A 24,193-nucleotide genomic window follows, 5' to 3' on the forward strand; every position below is an offset into this window, starting at 1 on the left:
AGCTTCAAACAAACAAACAAAACAAAAAAAGCATATATATATATATATATATATATATATACACACACACACACACACATATGTATGTATGTATATTGCTATATTGGATATTTGCTCAAACAATTTTTTATAATGAACTGAACTTGTTTGTTTTTAAACCAAATTTTCCCAACTTTGCGGATTAGAATCAGAAACAATAATTAAAAATGTTTTTCAGTGTTCCACATCTTTAAATGAAAGTGATAATCCTGATGCTCCATCTGAATGTTTTAAGTCCAGAAATTGAGAAAAATTTTAAGTTTCATATAAATCAAATCAGTGGGAACTAAAAACATGTTCAGGGCCCTAGTGAAGCGATTTAATCTGAAATGGCGTGTGGGACTTTTCAAATCAGTTTCACAGATCTGAACAGAATATGTTTGCTCAAAACCATGATTGCATATCCTTGTGCCACGACTGAAAATACTAATGTGCCATAATCAATTATTTTACAGTTCCATGAAAGTATTTTGGAAATATCAGAGTAAAATTTAAACATTCTCAAGGATTTCAAGCTCCAGTACAAACGCTGTTATATACATTTTATCAGACATACATAAAACCTTTAGCTGTACAATACCTGCTGCGTTCTAAGGGGCTGATTTGTGTCGGTTTACAGTGGCTGCATGTCAGTGATCTAATGGCAGATTATTAAACGGCCTTCAGATAACGTTAGGAATTTAGTCACTAATACTGAAAGGTCTACAGCTGATGGAAATCAGCAGTTCATTTTAGCTTCAGTTGGTTGTAAAATTCAAGCATGATAATAAGGTCTTTTTTTTAAATATTCCAAAAAGATTCTCCCCAAAAAAGAGCAACACATGGTTAAAAAAGTGCAATGAATGAAAAAAGGTCAGCGTAGCGGTCTCTTATTCATGTCACTCTCCGAGGTACTTTAAACACACTCTCAGAAACAAAATGTCGAGAAATTCCCTGCTGACACTCAATTTACTTCCAATTCTTTGCTGATATTAGGTTTGAATCGCTTCCCCTCCACAAGGAGCATAGTGTTCAACCTGAGTTTGTCAGATCATTTTTCAGGTCCCTCCGTTTTCAGCTCAGTCTAAAGTAGAAGCCAAGGCCGGTGGCTGCAGCTGCAGCCGAGGCTGAGGGCATCTGGAGCAAAAACAGAGAGAACTCACCCCTTTCAGTATTTGGCACTCCCAAATTAATGGTCGGTATTGAAGGATCAGCGTGGTCACTGTAGTACTCTAAAAATAAGGCGTCCTTTTCCCAAGTCTTCTTTATCACTGGAACTAGAGCAGAGGGGAGAAAAGAATCAATAAAGTGTGCACAAAGTTGAATAATAAGCAGGTTTCTGCTCTGTAGAATAGAAACTGAACCACTGAGCAAAATGGTTTATCTTCTACTTCATCAAATGTGAGGCTTGTCTGACATTAACAATTCACGTGATTGCTCTGAAATATGAATGGAGAGAAAAATGATGTTGAGAAAATCCTCCAAAAAGCTCATTATGTGCAGAATATAGGATTTTTATCATTGAGGGCGAAAACAACGTGATGCAAGCTTCCATGGACGTAATTTTCACTTTAGAAGTGGGGGGGGGGGGGGGAATCTTTACAGTATGCTCTAATGGGAAACAGGCTTCAACACAAACGGTTGTTTTTCGCTTGGTCCTAGAGCTCAACCAGTGTCAATTTAATATAGCGTAATATTGTTTTTGGATGGTAAAAAGTGCAGGGGTCAAAACTTGACACCCCCCCTCCCACCCCCAAAATTACGTCCATGCAAGCTTCACACCAGCTGTGTGATTCGTGTAAAATTTTTTCTCTTGTGGTTTTAATTCATCAAACGTTTTAAAACATCTAGCTCTCGTTTAAATTAAAAAATGTCAACCCTCACGTCGACAGATGTGTTGTTTAGATGTTTTTCATTGTTTAAGAACATTGACTGGTTCGTATAATCTGGAAACCTAACGTCTACCTGGTCCAGGTTTGGTCTTCAGCAGAATTTGCTGCAAAAAAAAAAAAATTCAGATAAGGAGGGAACCAGTTTGTGATGCACCCTGAACTGAACTTTAACAGCGTAATCCTTGTTTGTGAAATACGGTCAGTCGTTTTGAGTTGCATGTGCATGCTGAATGTGAAAATTCACATTCTTCAACCGCCATCGCCTGCATCAGACACAAAAAGGAAAAAGACTTTTCTGATCCTACTTTATTTTAATTTAGTAAATTCAAGTTTTCATGCACAAGGTCACGAATGTTGTGTAATAAAAGACTGAAAGCCTACTTTATACCTCCGGATACGAAACAATCGTTCGTACATAAATCCACTTTGTTCCATTTCAACATCAGAAACGTTAAAAACGCTAATTAAAGTAATTAATGAAATTACATTAGAGAAACTCCCCTGAACTGTAGCACATATTTCATTTGATCTCTCTCTAATTAATCAGCCATTTGATCAATTGACTTAACCCACAACGTTTTCATCAAATTAAAAGCAGCTGAGTTACCGTTAAAAGCCGAGAGCTCCGGTAAAATCTGCTCCTTGGTGATTGTGTTTTTCCAGCTTTAAATGAAGCACAGAATCAAAGACTTCACAGCTTGTTTCTACTCTCTCTAACTCTATTAAGTCATTTAGGATATAATGCTGGAATCATTTAGTGGAATATGGAAACATGGTTGAACAGTGGCGGGTGTCAAAGGTGAAACAATCCGTAAATGAAAAACTGGTTGTGCTTACAGGAGTGGGAGAGTGACTCACCTCTTTCACTGTGAAACTTCCTACATGTTTTCACAGCAACAAACATGTCTTCTCTTTTTACAGACTCCCCCTTAGAATAAAAAAAAGAGCCAACAATGAACAAATCTGCTGTTTCTACATTTTATTTCGTGCTTCAGGTGATGGAAAGTTCAAATGATCAGCAGGAGTGCATATTTTCTATTATAAGATTTTCTATTTTAACTTTATTGTGACTGATGCAGAATTATTCAGCATAGCTATATAACAGGGACATATATATATATATATATATATATATATATATATATATATATATATATATATATGTGTGTGTATGTAAATATATGTAATATATATACATATGTATATATGCATATATGCATATATATATATATATATGTATATATCTGAATATAGATAGACAGACAGACAGACACAGACAGACAGACAGACAGACAGACAGATAGATAGATAGATAGATAGATAGATAGATAGATAGATAGATAATCATTATTGACAGACTCTTAGGTCCAGATAAAATATATATAAAACAACAGATCAATGAAACTAAATAGATAAATAGAAATAAAAATGTATATATACATATATTCATATATATATGTATATATATATATATATATATATATATATATATATATATATATATATATATATATGAATATATGTATATATATATATATATATATATATATATATATATATATATATATATATATATATGAATATATGTATATATATATATATACATAAATATATATACATATATTCATATATCTGAATATAGATAGACATGTATATATGCATATATATATATATATATATGTATATATCTGAATATAGACAGACAGACAGACAGACAGACACAGACAGACAGACAGACAGACAGACAGACAGACAGACAGACAGACAGACAGACAGACAGACAGACAGACAGACAGACAGACAGACAGATAGATAGATAGATAGATAGATAGATAGATAGATAGATAGATAGATAGATAGATAGATAGATAGATAGATAGATAGATAATCATTATTGACAGACTCTTAGGTCCAGATAAAATATATATAAAACAACAGATCAATGAAACAAAATAGATAAATAGAAATAAAAATTTATATATACATATATTCATACATATATTCATATATATATGTATATATATATATATATATATATATATATATATATATATATATACATACATACATATATATATGTATATATATATGTATATATATACATATATTCATATATATATATATATATATATATATATATATATATATATGTATATATATATGTATATATATACATATATTCATATATATATATATATATATATATATATATATATATATATATATATATATGAATATATGTATATATACATATATATACATATATTCATATATATATGTATATATATATATATATATATATATATATATATATATATATATACATATATTCATATATATATATATATATATATATATATATATATTCATATATATATATATATATATATATATATATATATATATATATATATATATATACATATATACGTATATACGTATATACATATGTAAAAACCAGACAATAGTATATAATTAAAAAAGGATTAGCGTAATAATTTTTTGTGTGCATGCTATCGTCCAGGTCACCCATGTCAAAAACAGCTACAGGCCTGGTGGTTCTTGAAGCACTGACTACAGCTGCAGTCCACTGTTTGTGAATCTCCCCACAGTTTCGAATGGGTTTTGTTTCACAGTCCTCTCCAGGGTGCAGTTATCCCTACTGCACATACGCTTATTTTGAACCACACCTTGTCCGTCCCTACACCTCTGTATTAATGTGCTTGGACACAGCGCTCCGTGAACAGCCAGTCTGTTTAGCGATGACCTTTTGTGTCTTGCCCTCCTTGTGCAAGGTGTCAATGGTCGTCTTTTGAACAACTGTCAAGTCAGCAGTCCTCCCCCTGATTGCGTAGCCTACATAACTAGACGGTAAAAACATTTTAAGGCTTTTGCAGATGCTTTCAGTTAATTAGCCGACTAGTGTGCCTCCAGGTGTCTTCAATATTGATCCTTTTACAATATTCTAATATTCTGAGATACTGAATTTGGGATTGTCATTAGTTGTCACTTCTAATCATCAAAATTATAGAATTCGTCGTCGTCGTCTTCCTCCGCTGATCCGGGTTCGGGTCGCGGGGGCAGCATCCCAACTAGGGAGCTCCAGACCGTCCTCTCCCTGGCCTTCTCCACCAGCTCCTCCGGCAGGACCCCGAGACGTTACCGGACCAGATTGGAGATGTACTGTAACCTCTCCAACGTGTCCTGGGTCGACCCGGGGGCCTCCTGCTGGCAGGACATGCCCGAAACACCTCCCCGGGGAGGCGTCCAGGATGCATCCTGACCAGATGCCCAAACCACCTCAACTGACTCCTTTCGATCCGGAGGAGCAGCGGTTCTACTCCGAGTCCCTCCCGAATGTCTGAGCTCTTCACACAATCTCTAAGGCTGAGCCCGGCCACCCTACGGAGGAAACTAATTTTGGCCGCTTGTATCCGTGATCTCGTTCTTTCGGTCATTACCCAAAGCTCATGACCATAGGTGAGGATTGGGACGTAGATCGACCGGTAAATCGAGAGCCTGGCTTTCTGGCTCAGCTCCCTCTTCACCACGACAGATCGGCTCAGCATCCGCATCACTGCAGACGCTGAACCAATCCGCCTGTCGATCTCCCGATCCCTCCTACCCTCACTCGTGAACAAGACCCCGAGATACTTAAACTCCTCCACTTGAGGTAGGACCTCTCCCCCGACCTGGAGTTGGCAAGCCACCCTTTTCCGGTCGAGAACCATGGTCTCAGATTTGGAGGTGCTGATCCTCATTCCAGCCGCTTCACACTCGGCTGCGAACCTACCCAGCAAGAGCTGAAGGTCAGAGCTGGATGAAGCTAGGAGGACCACATCATCCGCAAAAAGCAGAGACGAGATTCTCCTGCCACTAAACTCGACACACTCCACACCATGGCTGCGACTAGAAATTCTGTCCATAAAGGTAATGAACAGAACCGGTGACAAAGGGCAGCCCTGGCAGAGTCCAACCCTCACTGGGAACAGGTCCAACTTACTACCGGCTATGCGGACCAAACCCACGCTCCTCTCACAAAGGGACTGAATGGCCCTTAACAGAAAGCCACCCACCCCATACTCCTGGAGTGTCCCCCACAGGGTGCCCATGGGGACACGGTCATAAGCCTTCTGCAAATCCACAAAACACATGTGGATTGGCTGGGCAAACTCCCATGCCCCCTCCATTACCCTTGTGAGGGTATAAAGCTGGTCCACAGTTCCACGGCCGGGACGAAAACCACATTGCTCCTCCTCAATCTGAGATTCAACTATCGATCGGACCCTCCTCTCCAGTACCTTGGAGTAGACCTTTCCAGGGAGGCTTAGGAGTGTGATCCCCCTATAGTTGGAACACACCCTCAGGTCACCCTTCTTAAAGATGGGGACCACCACCCCGGTCTGCCACTCCACAGGAACTGCCCGCGATGACCACGCAATGTTGCAGAGACGTGTTAACCATGACAGCCCTACACCATCCATAGCCTTGAGATACCCAGGACGAACCTCATCCGCCCCCGGGGCTCCGCCGCTGTGTAGTTCTTTGACTACCTCAGCAACTTCTGCCCCCGAGATTGGACAGTCCATCCCCAGGTCTCCCGGCTCTGGTTCCTCCTTGGAATGCGCATAGGTGGGATTGAGGAGCTCCTCAAAGTATTCATTCCACCGTCCGACTATAGCCTCAGTTGACGTCAGCAGCTCCCCATACCCACTGTAAACAGTGTGATTGAGTTGCTGCCTTCCTCTCCTGAGGCGCCGGACAGTTTGCCAGAACCTCTTTGGAGCCGATCGATAGTCTTTCTCCATGGCCTCACCAAACTCCTTCCACGCCCGAGATTTTGCCTCGGCAACTGCCACTGCTGCACCCCGCTTGGCTATCCGGAACTTCAACATTTGAAATATATCAATCTGTGTTTAATAATTAATATAATATACAAGTTTTACTTATTTAACAGAATTACTAAAAAAAAAAAAAACTTTGTCAAGATAGGCTAATTTATGACCAGGACCTGAATGTCTAAAAATTTCACATAATAAACTATTAATTGAAAATATTAGGGCGTGGCCCGATAAATAAGTTAGCTTTTAATCTTTTATATCCCAGTTTTTGTGATTAAAAAAATAAAATAATAATAATAATAAAGCGCATTAATCTCTTTTTTATGGTACAATCTGATGTCATAATCAAACCAAAACCTTTATTATAAAATATATTTTCTATATTTAAACCAATGATCTAGTAATTTTTTTCTAAATCATTCCTCACATTTTAAACTCCTACATATTTTAATAAACTGTGAAGTGATCCTTTTTTAAATAATCTGTTAGTTGTTTGTCCATTTATTACATCACTGCCATATAATAAGAGACTTCACAAAAAAGCCATAAACTTCATCAGGATGTTTACTTAAGAGAATTAAGACAGGCAATTATAACTTCCTATAAATGTTGCAGCACAGTAAAGATGCTTTGTCGACTTATACATCCTAGTTGTTCTGACTTAGTGTCTAAAAATTTAAAGGACAAATTTTACTGCTGTCCCCGCTTTGACTGCTGTCCTTCGCCTCCAGGAATCTGTCTCCTGAGGCTCTTGATTCTTTTCTTGATGCTGAAGCCAGATGCGGTTCTGGCTCCAGCTGGCAATTTGCCATGCAGCTATTGTGGAAAAAGTCCAATTATGATTTGCCACCTTCTGTTTTTATTGGAAACCTCCCTGAATAGATATTAAATGTGCGACGTTGGTGTTCCCTAATACTGGTTGCCCGAATGGGGTTAAAATAAAAGTAGTCTGATGAGGACAGAGATGTCAACAAAGGAGGTAATAGCAAACACGCACCAGACTCAAGACCAAACATGCAGTGTGTGTGTGTGTGTGTGCATGCATGCAAGCATATCTGTGTGATCTGAATAACAAATGCAGTTCAGATGGATTTTTTTTTATTCTGTCAAAACTGTCTCAAAGGGGAGGATGAAAAATTAGAATAGGGACACCTTCAGCAGCCGTTTTTGCATCCTTAATATAACTCACCTGATTTAGCCAAGAAAACTATAGTCGCAATCCCACTAGAGGAAAACTTAATTCTTCACAAGCTAAAGGATTATTTCATTAGTTTTTAAATACAATTAGCATTGTTTATTTATAAAGCCCCTTCCCACCCCTCAGTCAAGGGAGATCCAAGTGCTGTGAAACACAAAAACACTGTAAAAGCAAACATTACAGTCAAATAAATACACAAAGCACTAAAAAATTAAAAGAATCAGAAAAAAACACTCAAATATTTTAAAAAATTTACCAGCAAACTGATTCAATGGGCAGAGACCTGGACAGTTTTATCTCTAATGAAAATTGATTCCAGAGCCGAGTAACTATAACTGAAAAAGCTCCATCACCCCCAGACTTGTGTTTGATGGAACCAACAGGTCCCTCTGAAGCGAGCACTGAGGTCTTGCAGGGATGTAACGAGTCACAAATGAGGCTAAATATGGTGGCGCTGATCCAGACTGAATTAAAAACAAAGACCAGGATTTTGAACTTCACTGGTAACCAGTCCAACCACCGCTTAGTGCTAGAGTAACGTTCATGTAAAGGTTATTAAATAACAGATGGAAAGAACCAAGAAAACACACTTAATATTTTTACTGTCTACTGTGCTTAAGTTGAGTTTATTACAGAAACCTTTTTCTGTCAAACCTTCCTATAATATTTTGCCCATAGCAGACAATGATAGGAATGTAAAGAAGTACACTGAAATGTTGCAATATTTTGTGTTATGATCCTAAATCAATATTTAGGTAAATGCAGTATATATATTTTTTTACTGAGAATTTAAACACAAATTGTGGTTTAATTTAAACTCCGACTACTAGGTGGCAGCAGTTTAATCACATTCATTCTGATGGAACTACAAGTTCTTGCGATAACACTGAATGTCTTAGAAGTATCTGGGCTAAGTTTTCCAATTTAAGTACATCAAAGGGCAGAAGTAGAGTGGGTTGTCCAGTAACCAGCGGGTTCAATCCTCGTGCCCTTGGGCAAGACATTTAACCCGTCTTGCCTGCCGGTGGTGGTCAGAGGGACCAACGGCGGCAGTGTTCGGCCAGCCTCGCCTCTGTCAGTGCGCACCAGGGCGGCTGTGGCTACATCGTAGCTCATCACCCCCAGCATGTGAATGTGTGTGTGACAGCTGTGGGCCCTTAGAATCTTCCTAATCTTTTGCCGCTTTACGGCACCCCTGTTTGTTGGTAAATGCCATATCGTTAGATTCTTGTCAAGGTGTACAAAAGCTGAATCACAACAATATTTTTATCTAGTAGTGAAGTCGTACTGATGTGGATTAACAAAAATGTTCAAATTAAATTAAGTTGTGTGCGTCTTCAAAAACAAACGGATGTAGAAGAACTAATCTATGAGATACTAAAATCCTCTCCAGATAAAAAATTGACAACCTGCAAGTTTAGATGGTTTTAGTTTTAGTATTTTACATAAATGTTAGTTGTGAGACGGTATATTTGTATATGAAGTGAAGAACATGAACAAAAATGAGCAGCAGGAGCTCTGTGGAAAAGATGGATTTTCCTTTTGATGCAACTTTCCCTGGAAAAGGAAAGACCAGCTCTGATCTTTAAACCTAATTCAAGTATTGTTCATTAATATTGAAAAGCATAAACTTGAACGCATTTAGAGAAAAAAAAGTACCTGGGAACAATGCAAGAAGATGTTGCTAAGCAACAGGGAATAATTTTGATCTTGGCCGGACAACAAAATTTAAAGAGCAAGTCACCCCCTACAAGAGACTTACTTCACTCCCACTTAATGTTTGAAAAAGGCAACAAATACTGTTGCCTGGCAGACCGAGAGGGCGGAGCTGCTAACAAATACACAGGCTTACAATGGCATTGTGACATCATAATGTACCAGTTTAAATCATGGCATACCTCTTAGCCAATAGCGGTGGCAGATTTAAATTCAAATACAGTGCAGAGTTTATACCTGACGACGGCACAACACTGACAGTTTTAGGCAGAATATTTAAAATTTAACTAAAGTGCACTGAAGTTCCAAATTATTGACTACACATGTCTGCAGCACGATTAGACACTTGTTCATGTCGTTTATCAGCAAAGAAAAGTTGGTTTGGGGGTGACTTGCTCTTTAAATTGGCTAAAGAAGTAGACAATTTCTGGCTTTTTCGGCTAATCCACCAGATTCTAGTGAACGGGATTTATATGTTGAACTTCCCTTTGAATTGTCGCTGCTCCTCAGACTCAGGCTGAATAAAACAGATCATCACTGTAACTAGTAGCAGACCACTTTTGATTTTATCTGGTCGTTTAACTTAGTTTCTCTTCCCGGGGATTTGAGGACAATCAAACTAATATGCACACAGAGTGGACACTCACACACGCTGGAGGCTCTTTCCTCAGAGTCGTTGCACAGTGATGTGCACGAGGAGAGTCCTCTGGCTCAGTGCACAATTCAGGAACGGCGGTGAGACGGGGGCCATTCCCATTGTCCCAGATATACAAAGCAATCTGGAAAGATTCAAAATGATCTAATCAGGTTAATGAGCTCGAAACCGGGAATCTTCCTGACAGGATTTCTGAATTATAAAAGAAAATTTCTGTATTCTTTAATAATAAATACAAAAGTAGTCTTACATAAAAAATTTGATGGAGCAAAAGTTTTAGTTGTAATAAATAGAAAAGGCTATGTCGGATTCAATATATGGTATTGCGCTTTATAGTTTTCTGCAAGGAAAAGAGTTTAGTAAGAGAATGACTCAACTAAAACAGATAATAAACCACCAGAAACTGGAACAACACTGATGACTAAAGGTACAATATGTAAGAAATAAATATGAACGACATTCTGTGGTCAAATTTGGATACTGCTGCCTACTTTTTTAAACAAAAGGTGACTGCGCCCTACGTTCTGTGACTGTCATGGCAATTGCCAGTTAAGAATCAACACCATAAGATTCTAGATGATAAGCAAAGAAGAGTCATGCACAGTAAATTGACAAGTAGATAAATACATCGGGTATTAGCATTCTTGCGTGCTTTACAGTAGGGAGCACTTACAACAGTTATTACGGTAGTATGCTTCCGGCATTAGGGGAAGTGCAGCTGTTTGCCTTCCTGCTGTTAGCTTGCTGTTATAATTCTGAGCGACTCATTAAAAGAAAGTAAAACAACACGATTGACTCATTCACTTCACACATACATTCCACTGTAATATTTCGATGTTGATGATAGAAAAAGTAGCTTGAGATATTTTTAGAGGAAAAAATTTGCTTCTGATTCACTGTTAGCATTGTTCAACCTTAGCTTCTAGCCTGCGTTACCCTATTTTAGTGGAAAAGATAAAGGTGTCCTGGCTTCTTAAGGGTACAAGAAATAACTTCTGGGTCACTCCTGTTTACTGGCTTTGGTTCTATAAACAAGTCTGAAGCTTTTGCCTGTCGGTGTCGGATTACAAATGCTGGCACAGCAGCATTAGCTCAGCACAGACTCAGATATCTAACGGAATCAGCGATTGTAAACCGTAGCAATGTCCCGCTTCAGTGTTGGTGAAAGGAGAAAAACTGACAACCCCGTAGGGGGTTGAGAAAAAAATATGTTTCAATATAACCTTCCTTCCAACATGACTGAGACGTTGGATTGTTTCATTGTAAGATATGTACATATTGTACCTTTAACTCATGAACTGCCAATGACAACTAAAGTCGTCATTTTAAATCCAACCGTTCACCGCCAATGACTAAAGTCGTCATTTGCATTTTTTACTGTGTGGGCGTCGGAACGAGCCCCCGCACCGTGAGAACAAACATCCCAGCTCTAAAACCGATCTTCATCCGCGTACATCACTCGTCACATGATCAGGAAGCAGAAAAACCATGTGTTAGGAGATCATTTTGGGCCGCTGCTGTAAAAAAGTGAGGTCCGAACCGGAAAAGCTTCTGCCGAACGCAATTCGACAACGGATTTTGAAAAAAACAGATAACGTTCGAAACAGGTGGATTCTTCCTGATGTAAGAGAAGAGTCTCCTCTGTGTTTTGTTAGTTTTGGCGACGTCATCCTAGCGCGCAACATTCTGTGACTCTTAAAAAAACTGTGAAAACGCTGAAAAACGCTGGCAGCGAAGGGCTTTTCTGATCAGGAAACGGCTGGCAGTGAATGAGTCAAGTAAAGTCAGATTTTTAAACTTCTTCCACTCAAATTTCATAGCTTCCATTTTAATTTACCACCTAAAGAAAATATATATCTTATCAATACATAACTTACGGAAAAAAACACCTCACATTATCTCAAACTGCACCAGCTCTTTTCCAGAATGAGCCTGATAAGTCTGATGTTGCATGTGTACTGAACAAAAACCCATAATGCATCCCTGGCTGAATTTCTGTGATAAAAAAAAAAAGAGCTTCAATGCCGCACCATGACAGTCCTCCAAAGTAATGAGATTTTACTTAGACGCTTTCATGCCTTGCTCTTTTTGTGCAAATATATTAAAAAGGTGCAGGCTGACACAGATGTGAGTCCAGGAAACTAAACGGTTGCAAAACAGGAGAAAATAAAATGGAGGTAACGAATGTCTGACTTGCACGTCAGCTTACCTCATGTTTCAGATCAATGGTGAAGTCAGATTTAAGGGGCTCGTCTCTCACTTTGTCTGCAAGCCTGAAATATCAAATCACACATGTTAAAGTGAGAAGCACGTCTAAATTTATCCACGACTATGAAATCTAAAATGAATAGCTTGTTTAACCAGCAGACAGGTGTATTTCTGATACGCACCGAACAACTAAAGGGATGCTCAGAGCCCAGGCAGCAGCAAAGTCTGGGTACTTGAAGACAGAGGGGTTCTCTGCAAACGCGTAGTGATGGATGATGGTTGACTCCTCGTCATACAGGGGTTTACCAAGAAACCACTCCTAGTGGTTTATTTCAGAAACACATTTGAATAAGTAAAAGGAGAAATGAAAGTTTTTCTATAAACACGGCATGTTTTAAACAAAGAAACCTTCGGGCTTCTGCTCTAATTACGTCTTCACTCTGCACTTTGCTGGAAAACCTTTGAAATCATTTCCAGCGAGTAGGTTTGTTACTAGCAGGGGGAGTAATGAGAATTTGTGATGGAACAAAGTTTGAACATGCCAGATATCGTAACAGCTAAGTGTCTGATGTTTGACATTTCTGGAGTAGGAGAAGTCTTCAGAATAGCATCTGTCGCTGCGCAACTGAGACACACAAGTTCTAAAGGAAGATCAACACAAATAAACATGTGACACAAAAACAGAAAAATAATCCAATATCTTTGTTTACGATACTTAAACTACAATGAAATGCATTCAATCGATAGTAAGGTAAAGGGCAGAAGATGGGACGTGATAGACCCCGAGGGCATGGTGTCTGCGTACCAGCTGGTGCTTGTGATGCTTGTGATGATGCCGGAAATGATAAAAGGGTGGCAGATCTACTGGAAGGTGTGTCTGGTCGACCTGTTATCGTGGCACCCTGTTCTGGGGGGCGGGATCGCTCGCAGTCGTTTAGGACTGCCGGCAATGAAGTAGACTGAGTAGGTGGGTGGTGTTTCAGCGCTAGGAGGGGAGGCTAACTACCTCCTTTAGGTAGCGAGGGTAGGAACCCGCTAATAGCTGGGTGACGGATTCTGTTTTAATAGGTAAGGGATGGGTGGAAGACCATAAGAGGGCCAGTAGGGGGCAGTAGCTGGGTTTAACAGGAGGACTCCTCGGAGAAATGTTATTGTTGAGTTGTGCTAATAACTGCCCATGCAACCCACTGCTACTTTAATGACAGTAATGGTATTACAATTGGAGCTGGTTTTCACCATTATCATCATCATCATCATCATCATCATTATCACCATCACTGATTAATGATTACATTTTGAATTCGACAGTGAATTATAAAACAACGCATCTATGAACTGAAGCAGGTAATGCAGCAAAGTGGAAGAATGATTTTTTAGATTTTAAATGAGCAATTTATGTCAAAAACCCACAAACATCTGAGCTGGATTGCTTCTTCTTAGAGGAACAAGCTTCTTAAACCTTGTCAAGATTGACGTCCATCATAGATATTTAGATCAAGACATTCCTGTGGATGATGGTGCGGAAACTGAGATCTCCCGTGCTTTTGATGAATGACAATAAAACAGTTTTCTTTCTATTAAAAGGGACTTTACGGACTTTTGAATTTTTATGCTCATGATTGCCCCCTCAGACCAAAAGCGTAACGGCAGCTTCAATAGTAGGCTCGTGCACGAGGCGCGCATGCTGTACGTGCACACTCCTTAACGAAAATAACAGCTGAGACAGTCCCTTTTGTGTGTGTGTGTGTGTGGCCCGGAGGACAGAGGACAGGAGAATGCGCAGCTAATTAATTAAATAATTTGGTTCTGTACCTTTCTCTTCAGCACAGCCGACAAAGGTTTATGATGGGTCAGTCCTCCTGCATGCTCAGATCATTCCCTTCCCTTGCTTGAAAAATTGTTCCAAAATGAAAGTTAAACCCACATCTTTTTCATCTGTGAATTCAACGCCGTTCGGCGAGTCTCAAATAAAAATGTGGGCGTCTTACTATAAAAACATATAACATTAATGTAAAAAAGAAACTCTAAATAAACTATGTTCACATCCAGAATCAAACCCAGGTCTTCCACATGGGAGTCAGACATCTTACAAGGTGAGCTACACACCAGTAACATTCACAGTATCTGTAACATTTATATCCTTGATGACAGCTGAAACAGCGTCAATCCAAAGAACGGTTCAGAGCGAAAATGGCTATTTTGTTGCTAATTTGCAGGAAATATCTAGAAGAAAGTTCTACAGAAAGTAGCTAAGGGTCCTCAGAAATGTAGCTAGCTTTGTCACTAGGCGTTAGGAACAGCGACAAAGTGGCACTGCCTCTCTCTCTGCTGCTAAAGCTACGGATAGCAAATGCTACGGGCTATGCCTGAGCGTGAACACGCATGAAGCAGCCTGCTCGACCCGAGCATCTCTCTTTTTCTGTGATTTTACAGAAAAACAGGCAATCACAGTAAAAATGCCAGGGCTCATTCTACAGGACCAGGGCATTGCAGGAGAATGTATGAAGAAGAAATTTATTATTTCTATACATGTTTTGGCTGTCAAACTTCCATAATGCCTCTTGAATTTAAATTTTGGTTAATGTTTATCTGGATGAAATCTCAATGTTCAATTCCATCCAATCGCGTTCTCTTTTTCAGCCAATTTTGAGAATAATGTCATAATGCTGAGGAAAAGGTTGCTATTATGAGAAAAACGGGCCATAAATATACCCCTCCAACCAAACAAACAAACAAAAAACATCTAATATGTGACATTTATGATTAACCATAAAGTTTATGACATTATTTCTCACCATGTTGTATAAAAGTATAAGAGAATACAAACACTGCAGTCTGAGAGCAGCTGGCAGATAGCAGCAATTGACTTTCCTCACTGTTTATTTTCTATTTCTATTATGATATGGCACGGCCTTTTTTTTTCATTCTAATAGGTTTATAACTACTTTTTTGCAGACGTTTGCTTTCCATAAATGTACAAATACGTGAAAAGTGATTTAAATAGCGTAAATAAAAGCACCTATTCTCATGTCAACGATTACGTTCCTAAAATATTCAGAAATGAAAACTTTGTTTTTTAACCCAAACCGAGGCGGACCACGGTGAGCTGTAACACTTCAGAGAGGACGTTTAGCTTCAGGGGATGTTGTAATGAATCAAGTCACCGGGATGTTGTGTACTTTAGTCTTCTGCTTCCTCCTTAGAGTGGAGATGCGTTTATGCATACATTAAGTCTTTTTTTGCCTTTGAAATAAAATATCCATCAGGGCTTAGACAAGTCAGTAAAACCACAGCTGAACCCCAACAGAAACAAAAGATTATTAATTGTTGTCGGATTAACATCAAAGTGTAATTATAGCAAATTTTTTCTGGTGTTTCAGCTTGTTGGCAAGAGCAACAAGCAGTGAAATAAAAAAAAGCAAGTCAAACAACCACTGAGCATCCAGATCAAACAAAAAAATTTGGATTATCTTAAATTTTCTTTGAATTATTTACGAGGAAATATTTTCCGACGCACCTTCTAAGAAGCTACAACATTAATTCACTGTCTTGCTGCAGGAGTTATCGAGCGTTTTATCACAACCAATTTATGGACACATGTAGATGAGCTGCAGGAGTGAAAGAACAGAGATTAAATTAGCTGTCGATCTGAGACCGGAGTGACAGGAGATGATTGGAGCCGGTGCGGATCGGTGGAGCAGAACAGATGCAAAGGACCTGGAGCTTTACAAGATACCGTCTGATCCAGGTGATGATCAAAAGAAACCAGGGAGCTTTAGTCCTGCTTGTGATGTAGGTAAAAAAAAGACAATAAGTTTCGAGTTTATTGAGAGAAAATGAAATGCAGACTTACTTTGTCCTTGTCAAATTTGGCCAAGACTTGGAGTAAGGGAACTGTGTTCACATTCGTTTCCTCCTGTAGAAACACAATCCAGGAAGAGTTCCTCCCAAAGGAGCGAGACATGCTGAAGATGCACATTCAGAAATAAAGCAAAACTAAAGTTAAATAAAACAACACAAGCAAATGGAACAATGACTTCCACTGATCAAAATGACAAAACTGAAGAATGAAATGAGACTTTCTTCCAGCTCAGTCAGATCAAAGCGGCTAATGTTTATAGAGAGAAAGTTGTGACTCTGACACGGCCATAAAAGAGAACGCTGTGGCTTTAATGATCCAAATACTGAATATTTGCTATGGATGACAAGAACAGGGAAATAAAAAAACAGTGAACAGATTTAGTTGTTTTTTTCTGAAGAACGCAGACAGCTGCTGCTAAAGTGTTTTCATGCTGTTTTCAGCGCTGATTAAGCGCACTAAAAGGACTTTTTTCACACTTTCTGACACACGAAGAAGATGTTTATCATAATGTGACACAATCCATCACAATTACTGTGTTTGTAATGAGTTTGCAGCAATTAGACCCTCCTCTAATCCTAATTAAAAACATTGGACCCTTCTAACACTTGTTCACATTATGAACTCTGAATTTAAACCAGGAGTGGGTTATTGAGGATACTTACTAAGGCAGCAGGGGAAGAATACTCCAGTCCCCCTCATTATCTGACAAGCTGTGAAGACATAAAACCACTGGTGGGTCCTGAAAAAACACAGAGTACAGAAAGAGGAGAATTAGTTTTTGTGGTAGAGGGGGAGGTCTGTTATGGCGAGCCGAGGGGCGGAGGTTGATACCTAACAGTTACGTTTGAGATCTGGGATTGGGGGACAACTTTTATCTTTTAGGTGTACGACTGACAGAATCCGCATAAGGAGGAGCAATGTGGTTTTCGTCCTGGCCGTGGAACTATGGAATAGCTCTATACCCTTGCAAGGGTGATGGAGGGGGCATGGGAGTTTCCCCAACCAATCCACAAGTGTTTTGTGGATTTGGAGAAGGCTTATGACCGTGTCCCCGGGGGCACCCTGTGGGGGACGCTCCAGGAGTATGGGGTGGGTGGCTTTCTGTTAAGGGACTAAAAATATGAGACGACCAGAACACTGAGAGAAAGTGAACTAGCATTAGCCTCATTTTAGCTAACGTTTTCATATGTAAACACAGCTGAACTTACTAAAAATGAAGGTTATTGTAATACAATCAAAAAATAAACCACACAACAGCTAATTCACATTTCTTCTTGATATTTTAATCTTGAAACTGAGGATGTTCGATATCGGCTTTTTTACCGATATCCATTTTATCAATATTTTCCTACCCTCATTATTCCATTATAATGCCAATATCGGCCCATAATATCGGACTTCTAACGTGGAACTCTATTTCTGGCAGCCTTACTTGTAACTTGTATGAAACCTATTCCCTTCCCCTTTTTCAAAACTGTGCAACCTCCCGTGTATGAATATATGTTCGTATTATCATTATTTTTTTAATCGATGCAAGAATTTTCATCTTTATTTCTATAAAACAAATTTTTTATTAACCCTCCCACCGTCCTAATGGGTGTGACCCCGCGAGGAAAGTTGACCATTGAACAGGGTTGATGGTTTATCCCTTGAGGTCCACGTGGCAGGGGTGAGGTGGTGCTCACTCCTCACCCCTGCCCTGCCTCGCGGGGTCACACCCATTAGGACGGTGGGAGGGTTAAGACTCTGACTGGTACGTTGAACTTTCTGAGAAATATACCTGAAACTCTTTCATTTTAAGCAATCCAAACGTTCAAATTATGGATCTAATTATGGATTACGCACTGATGGATTTTTATGGTTAAGTGGCATCTTTGAATGTCAAAACTAAACAAGTTTTAGCGTTTTGTCTTTTTTCTCTTGTTGTGCACAGCGATGGTTTTCTGTGTAGGTTGTAAAAGGCCGTGTCTGTTCGAAGTAGACAGATTGCTTGTGGGCGTATGTGTGATGAGTTATGAGCAAAATAAAAAACAAGAAATGGTTTATTAAAGGATGACTACAAACTGTATGAAGACAAGGAGAACATATCCAATTACGCTGGGGTCACAGAATTCAAATGTGACTGCAGAAAAGACAAAATAAGACGTATTTGTTCAGTAGAAAGCAGTTATTTTGTAACTATTAAACACCGATTTCTGTGTGTAGCATGATTGGAAAGACTAAGGTTCTGCTGGTAACAACCAAGAATGGTTAGACTTTTTTGGAATTAGCCAATCATAGCTCTCATCCAACTAAAAATACAATCATACAAAAAGAAATGCTGCTGCTGGTACATTTTCCCACCAAGGACGATTAACTTTAGTAAGAAAGTACATTTCTAGGTTAATTTCTTGGCAAGGCAGAGCAGAAAAGGCGAGATGAGAATTTTCCGTTGTGTGGACAGGACAGGGAAGGTATGTGAGGATTGTCTGAGGGTTGCAGAGTGTCAGGAAAACAAAGCAGCAGAGCGTATAAGTGCCTGTGGTTCATTACACCACGGTCCAGATGTCACATTGACCAACGCTGCCTAGTGACGGCTTGATCTATGCAAAACCCTCTACCACTGTTTACACATATTTTTAAAAGTAGCATCAAATGAAAAATGTCATACAAGTGAGAAGGTAAGGGCTTAACATTTAAGCTAAGAGTTATATCATCTGCAAATAGCGAAGTAATCGAAGTTTGGCACATAAAGTTAAAGCCCCATAGTCATGTAGCGTTAGGAAGTTGATAATGGTCTGCCTTAACAGCTGCCCCCTCACACAGTAACACCGCCAAGGTCGGACGCTTGGTTCAGTATGTTTACATTCCAGGAGAAGAGACAGAAGAACAGAAGAAGAACGCTTTCCATTGATTAATCAAAGTACTTTATTTGTGATAAGCTAATCAAAGCATTTGTTGGTCATTAATAATCAGGTGAATGATCTGTGAAATAAAGATGTCATGAGTTATGTGTTTAAATGAATAAACAGGGCTGCACCAGTCACACTGATATGCATTACCATGGAAACGCATGACACATTGTTTTCAACCAATCAGAACTTTCGTCTGTCGTAGGGCAGAATCTGGTTTGTTTATGAAAGTAGTCCAGTCCGGTTACTAAGATTCTTAAACAACTGGGAGATATAAAAAGAAGGCAACGGCATTTTAAGTCAGTTCCACGTTGAGTTCCACTTTGACATCAGCTCTGCTCGATCCGAGCTCCAAGGAGTTACATCATACTCTCAACATTGTTTTCAACCAGCTCTCAATCCGTCACCGCAAAGAGGAATACAGGCTGGCCAACTGTATTTCCTGTTTTAAGCTGAGAACTGTTCGTGTGTACCGACGAGACTACATTCCTTCAAAATAAGAGTGAACTGACGCCTGCCGACTACTACAGGAGTGATCCTCAGACGGGCGGTGTGTGCTGTGACCGCTGTTTCAACCAGCTCCAGTACAACCGAGGTCTTAGAACCTGGCAAATCCTAATCTACACGGGAGACTCCATCTACGGTACGTGGTCACGGCAATATGGCTGCTCATGTCATCAGCTTCTGAAGCCTCGTGGTAGCCTAGTCATAACAAACCAGATCCGCTACTCAGCCTAGAGATTCTGAACAAAACACACACACACACACACACACACACACACACACACACACACACACACACACACACACACACACACACACACACACACACACACACACACAACATCTACATCCATATGCATTCATCATTGAGATAGTCCTGGTAGATTGTAAGAATTTATAATTATAGAAATTAAAGATTCTTAAACGATCCCAACTCTCTCTCTTTCTTGTCTCTCAGTCAGTACAAAGTGTTTAAGTAAACTCCCTGATGATATAAACAACCTCTTCTGATTGATTACTTAGATTGTATAAATATACAAAATCAGGTAATTAAATTATCTAATTACAGTATATAAATATACAAACTTCTAATCACAACAGTCATTATCACACATTAGTTAAATTCATCTTCGCATTTGAAATGAGCCGACATGAACGATAGCGTGTTGAATTTGTTTTTGAGGTGGTGACACGATTGACGGTGCTCAGGACGCAGATGTCTGGAGCGCGTCAACGATCAGAGCTTTGCATGCACAAACTGGTTAAGATTAGGATGGGGTGAGGGGAAGGTTAAATTGCAAGAGGGAAAAGGTCACAGTTTGGTTAAATGTCCGTTTTACCGCCGGTGTCAGTACCGATGCTCTGGCACAGCACATCGCCTCCGCCTCCCGACGCAGGGGCTCATCACCTGCTGGAGGACTGCATCTTGTTAGTCATTATCACGTGACAGCGACTAGTCGATGACAGGCATAAAAAGTCACTACAGAGCCGTGAAGTCGACTAGTTCATACAACCCCTACTCCACCCACACTTCCCATTTAAAAATTAAATGTCCTTTTTTAAACTAGTTTTAACCTGCAACTGTTTTCTCTTTGTCTACTACAGCTGTATTTTTATGCTTTTTCTGTTAAACAACTCAGTGTGACTTGAGCTTGAAAATCACTGAACAAATGAAGGTTGACTGACAATAAGAACAGGAGGAATAAGCACATTTCCTTCAGAGGTTTCACAAGTGGATGCTTTGTTTTCCAGAACGAGAGCATTGTAAAAGTCTATAAAAACAAAATTCACTATTCAGTCACTCAAAATCCTTAAAGATAATTGAGTTTATTTATTGTGGTATTTCCTAAGATTAGAAAATATTTGGAGATGTTTGAAGAGAAGTTTGTTACAGCACACTAACATGAAACCTGTTTCCACTATCAAAACTTCCTGGCCATTTTACAGGACCTTCACGGCATGCTTGTGTCTCCATTTCATTAAACCGTCCATCCCAAAAGGACAGCTTTCCAAGCCGTTTCAGAGAACTACCAAAGTTTTTCTTTCCTTTGGTTATTCACTTGAAATGGCCCAGTGGAGGTGCTGGACAGGACTTGTGGTTAACTCATGCTAATTGGTTGTATCTCAATAGGAAATTATATCAGCAGATGTTGCCAAACAACCTGAATTTGTTTAATTTGATTGACGCAACTTTAAAATAGCAGGCTCTAAACTCCAACATCAAAATAATGCAGTAGAAATCCCTCCACAACGCCATAATTTTGGTGATGGTGGTCTCCCACAGAGCGCCATGAAAACGGCGCTTCTTAAAGTCCGTGAACACCGCTTTGTCACATAGCCACTCTCCCAGTCCTGTGAATGGATGTAACAAGGGAATCCTATGACTGAATGAAACTTTAAATGTTATTGATGTCTGAGTATATGGCGCGGTATGGGGGCCAAAATTAAGACTTCTGCCCAGCAGCAGGAGGCTATATAAATTTCGAAGCAAACTACTGATCTGATTAATGATAAGCTGGCGCCGGTAACTGAAAGGCTGGCGCTGCTTACTGAGGAAAAGCACCTTTACCAGTGTTATTACTAGATACGCTAGGGACTAGCAGCCCTCGGCTGGTCATTGACTGGTTCAAACACTCCCTCTGCTGTCTATTAGCATGGATAGGCTAGCGTTAGCCTGGATGGACTGGTGTTAGCATTGGAGAGGCTAGCCATTAGCGTGCCTAGGCTGGCCACTAGCTGGATTTCCTTCCTCCTCGAAGGACCATTGGCATGGATAGGCTGGCGTTAGCATCGGAGAGGCTAGCCTTTAGGGTGCCTAGGCATGCCACTAGCTGGATTTCCTACCCCCTTGACGGACCTTAAGCATGGATAGGCTGGCATTAGCATCGGAGAGGCTAGCCATTAGCATGTCTCAGAGAGTCACTTACTCTACTAGATGTTTTTTTTAACCTTTATTAAACGGATGACATACTATGAGACCTGCAATCACAGTTGTTCCTTTGACAGAACGCGTTGTTATACACATTAACTTTAAGCATATTGTAAAGCCGACAGCCTGTTAGCATTGATTAGGTGCTGCGTTAACTCCATTTTGCTCATAATTACCAGCTCAGTGGCCTAGTGGTAGAGTGTCCGCCCTGAGACTGCGACATCAGGGTTCGATTCCTGGTCGGGTCATACCAAAGACTTTGAAAAAATGGGAACCAATGCCTCCCTGCTTGACACTCAGCATTAAGGGTTGGATTGGGGGGTTAAACCACCAAATGGTTCCCGAGCGCGGCTGTGTCTGCAGCTCACCGCTCCCCCAGGGGATGGGTCAAATGCGGAGAACAAATTTCACACACACATCAGTGTGTGTGACAACTAATGGGACTTTAACTTTAATTACAGGTTGATGGCGTTTTCTTTTTACATAGTTTGGTTTTCTTGCACATATCAGAGAAAAAGCCAGGGCTAACTAGTTTGTACTTTTCATCTTTGGATTTTAAATCCTTTGTATTGAATTTCAGGTTAATACGTTAATAATTATTTAAATTGTGATATTATCTTTATTAAAACTATATAATATATTACCCCCCCCCCCCCCCATCTAATAGAGTAAGTGGCTCTCCGAGACATGCTAATGGCTAGCCTCTACAAAGCTAACGCCAGCCTATCCATGCTAAAGGTCCGTCGAGGGGTAGGAAATTCAGCAAGTGGCCAGCCTAGGCACGCTAATGGCTAGCCTCTCCGATGCTAACACCAGCCCGTCCAGGCTAACGCTAGCCTATCCATGCTAATAGACAGCAGAGGGAGTGTGTGAATCTGTCACGTTGTGAAGGGTGGAGATGGTGGACCATGTGTGGTGGAGAGTTCAGGAGGAAGTAGAGCAGGCACAGATGAAAAATAAAAATGGTTTTAATTGTAGACTGGGAGCGACTGGACAAACGAACATGCACAAACAACAACGATCTGACAAAGACTGGCACAAGGAGGGAGGTATAAATACACAGGGAAATCAGGAACACATGGGCAGGTTAACGAGGGGCAGGTGAGAACAATAAGGGCTAATCAGGGCAGGAGAGAGACACAGTCAGGAAGGCAGGGGCAGAATGTGTTGTTTGTGCATGTTCGTTTGTCCTGTCGCTCCCAGTCTACAATTAAACTATTTTTACTTTATCCGTGCCTGCTCCTCTGCCTCTGGAACCCTCCACCACACTCAGTCCACCATCTCCACCCCAGAACATGACAGAACCAGTCAATGACCAGCCGAGGGCTGCTAGTCCCTAGCGTATCTAGTAATAACGCCGGTAAAGGTGCTATTTCTCAGTAAGCAGCGCCAGCCTCTCAGTTACCGGCGCCAGCTTATCATTAATCAGGTCGGTAGTTTGACTCAGAATTTATATAGCCTCCTGCTGCTGGGCAGTAGTCTTAATTTGGCCCCCATACCGCGCCATATAAGCTTACCTTTTGGTGCTGATCATTGACATCAGTCACAGCTGAAATGGTCATGATATACCAATGACACAACTAAGAGGACCAAGCCATCGTATTTTCCTCATCATCTTCCCCCTACCAGAAATTTCCCAGAACTCATATATTGAAAACACAGCTAATGAAAGTATAACTCATCAAAGCGGTAAGGTGCTGGAAAATCTTTAAAACTCACATTGAAGGTGCTTGAAAAGTACTTGAATTTGACTCTGACAAATTGTTCAACAACCTAAAGTTTGCACCCTCCAGACCAGCTTTTGATAAAAATACATCTCCCTGAAGGCCACACTCCTTACTTTGACAGATTGTTCCTTTGACAGGCTGCAGCACCGAAGCCCGTCTCCAAGGAGACATTAAGAAAACTTTTTCCAAGTTTTAAGGAAGTTGTATCAGCAGGATTAAGGAGATTGGAGGTCAGCAGCTCTCTGCACTCAAA

The 24,193-nt window shown here is 39.9% G+C and overlaps 1 protein-coding gene across 2 annotated transcripts in view; it reads right to left on the bottom strand.

The window, feature by feature from the left end:
• b3glcta (beta 3-glucosyltransferase a) overlaps positions 1-24,193 on the bottom strand; it is a 128,915-nt gene that overhangs the window by 24,022 nt on the left and 80,700 nt on the right. The window contains exons 3-11 of one of the 2 annotated variants that reach the window (XM_070543608.1): positions 17,053-17,129; positions 16,382-16,493; positions 12,711-12,847; positions 12,530-12,593; positions 10,313-10,444; positions 2,769-2,838; positions 2,518-2,573; positions 1,984-2,014; positions 1,182-1,295 (exon numbers count right to left, since the gene is read on the bottom strand). In XM_070543608.1, coding sequence (XP_070399709.1) covers positions 1,182-1,295; positions 1,984-2,014; positions 2,518-2,573; positions 2,769-2,838; positions 10,313-10,444; positions 12,530-12,593; positions 12,711-12,847; positions 16,382-16,492 — 715 coding nt within the window. In that variant the 5' untranslated portion in view covers position 16,493; positions 17,053-17,129. The remainder of the gene's footprint in view (positions 1-1,181; positions 1,296-1,983; positions 2,015-2,517; positions 2,574-2,768; positions 2,839-10,312; positions 10,445-12,529; positions 12,594-12,710; positions 12,848-16,381; positions 16,494-17,052; positions 17,130-24,193) is intronic. The other variant, XM_070543607.1, reaches the window with a different exon arrangement.

The sequence above is a fragment of the Nothobranchius furzeri genome, chromosome 13 (genome assembly GCF_043380555.1).
Source record: "Nothobranchius furzeri strain GRZ-AD chromosome 13, NfurGRZ-RIMD1, whole genome shotgun sequence".
NCBI lineage: Eukaryota > Metazoa > Chordata > Actinopteri > Cyprinodontiformes > Nothobranchiidae > Nothobranchius > Nothobranchius furzeri.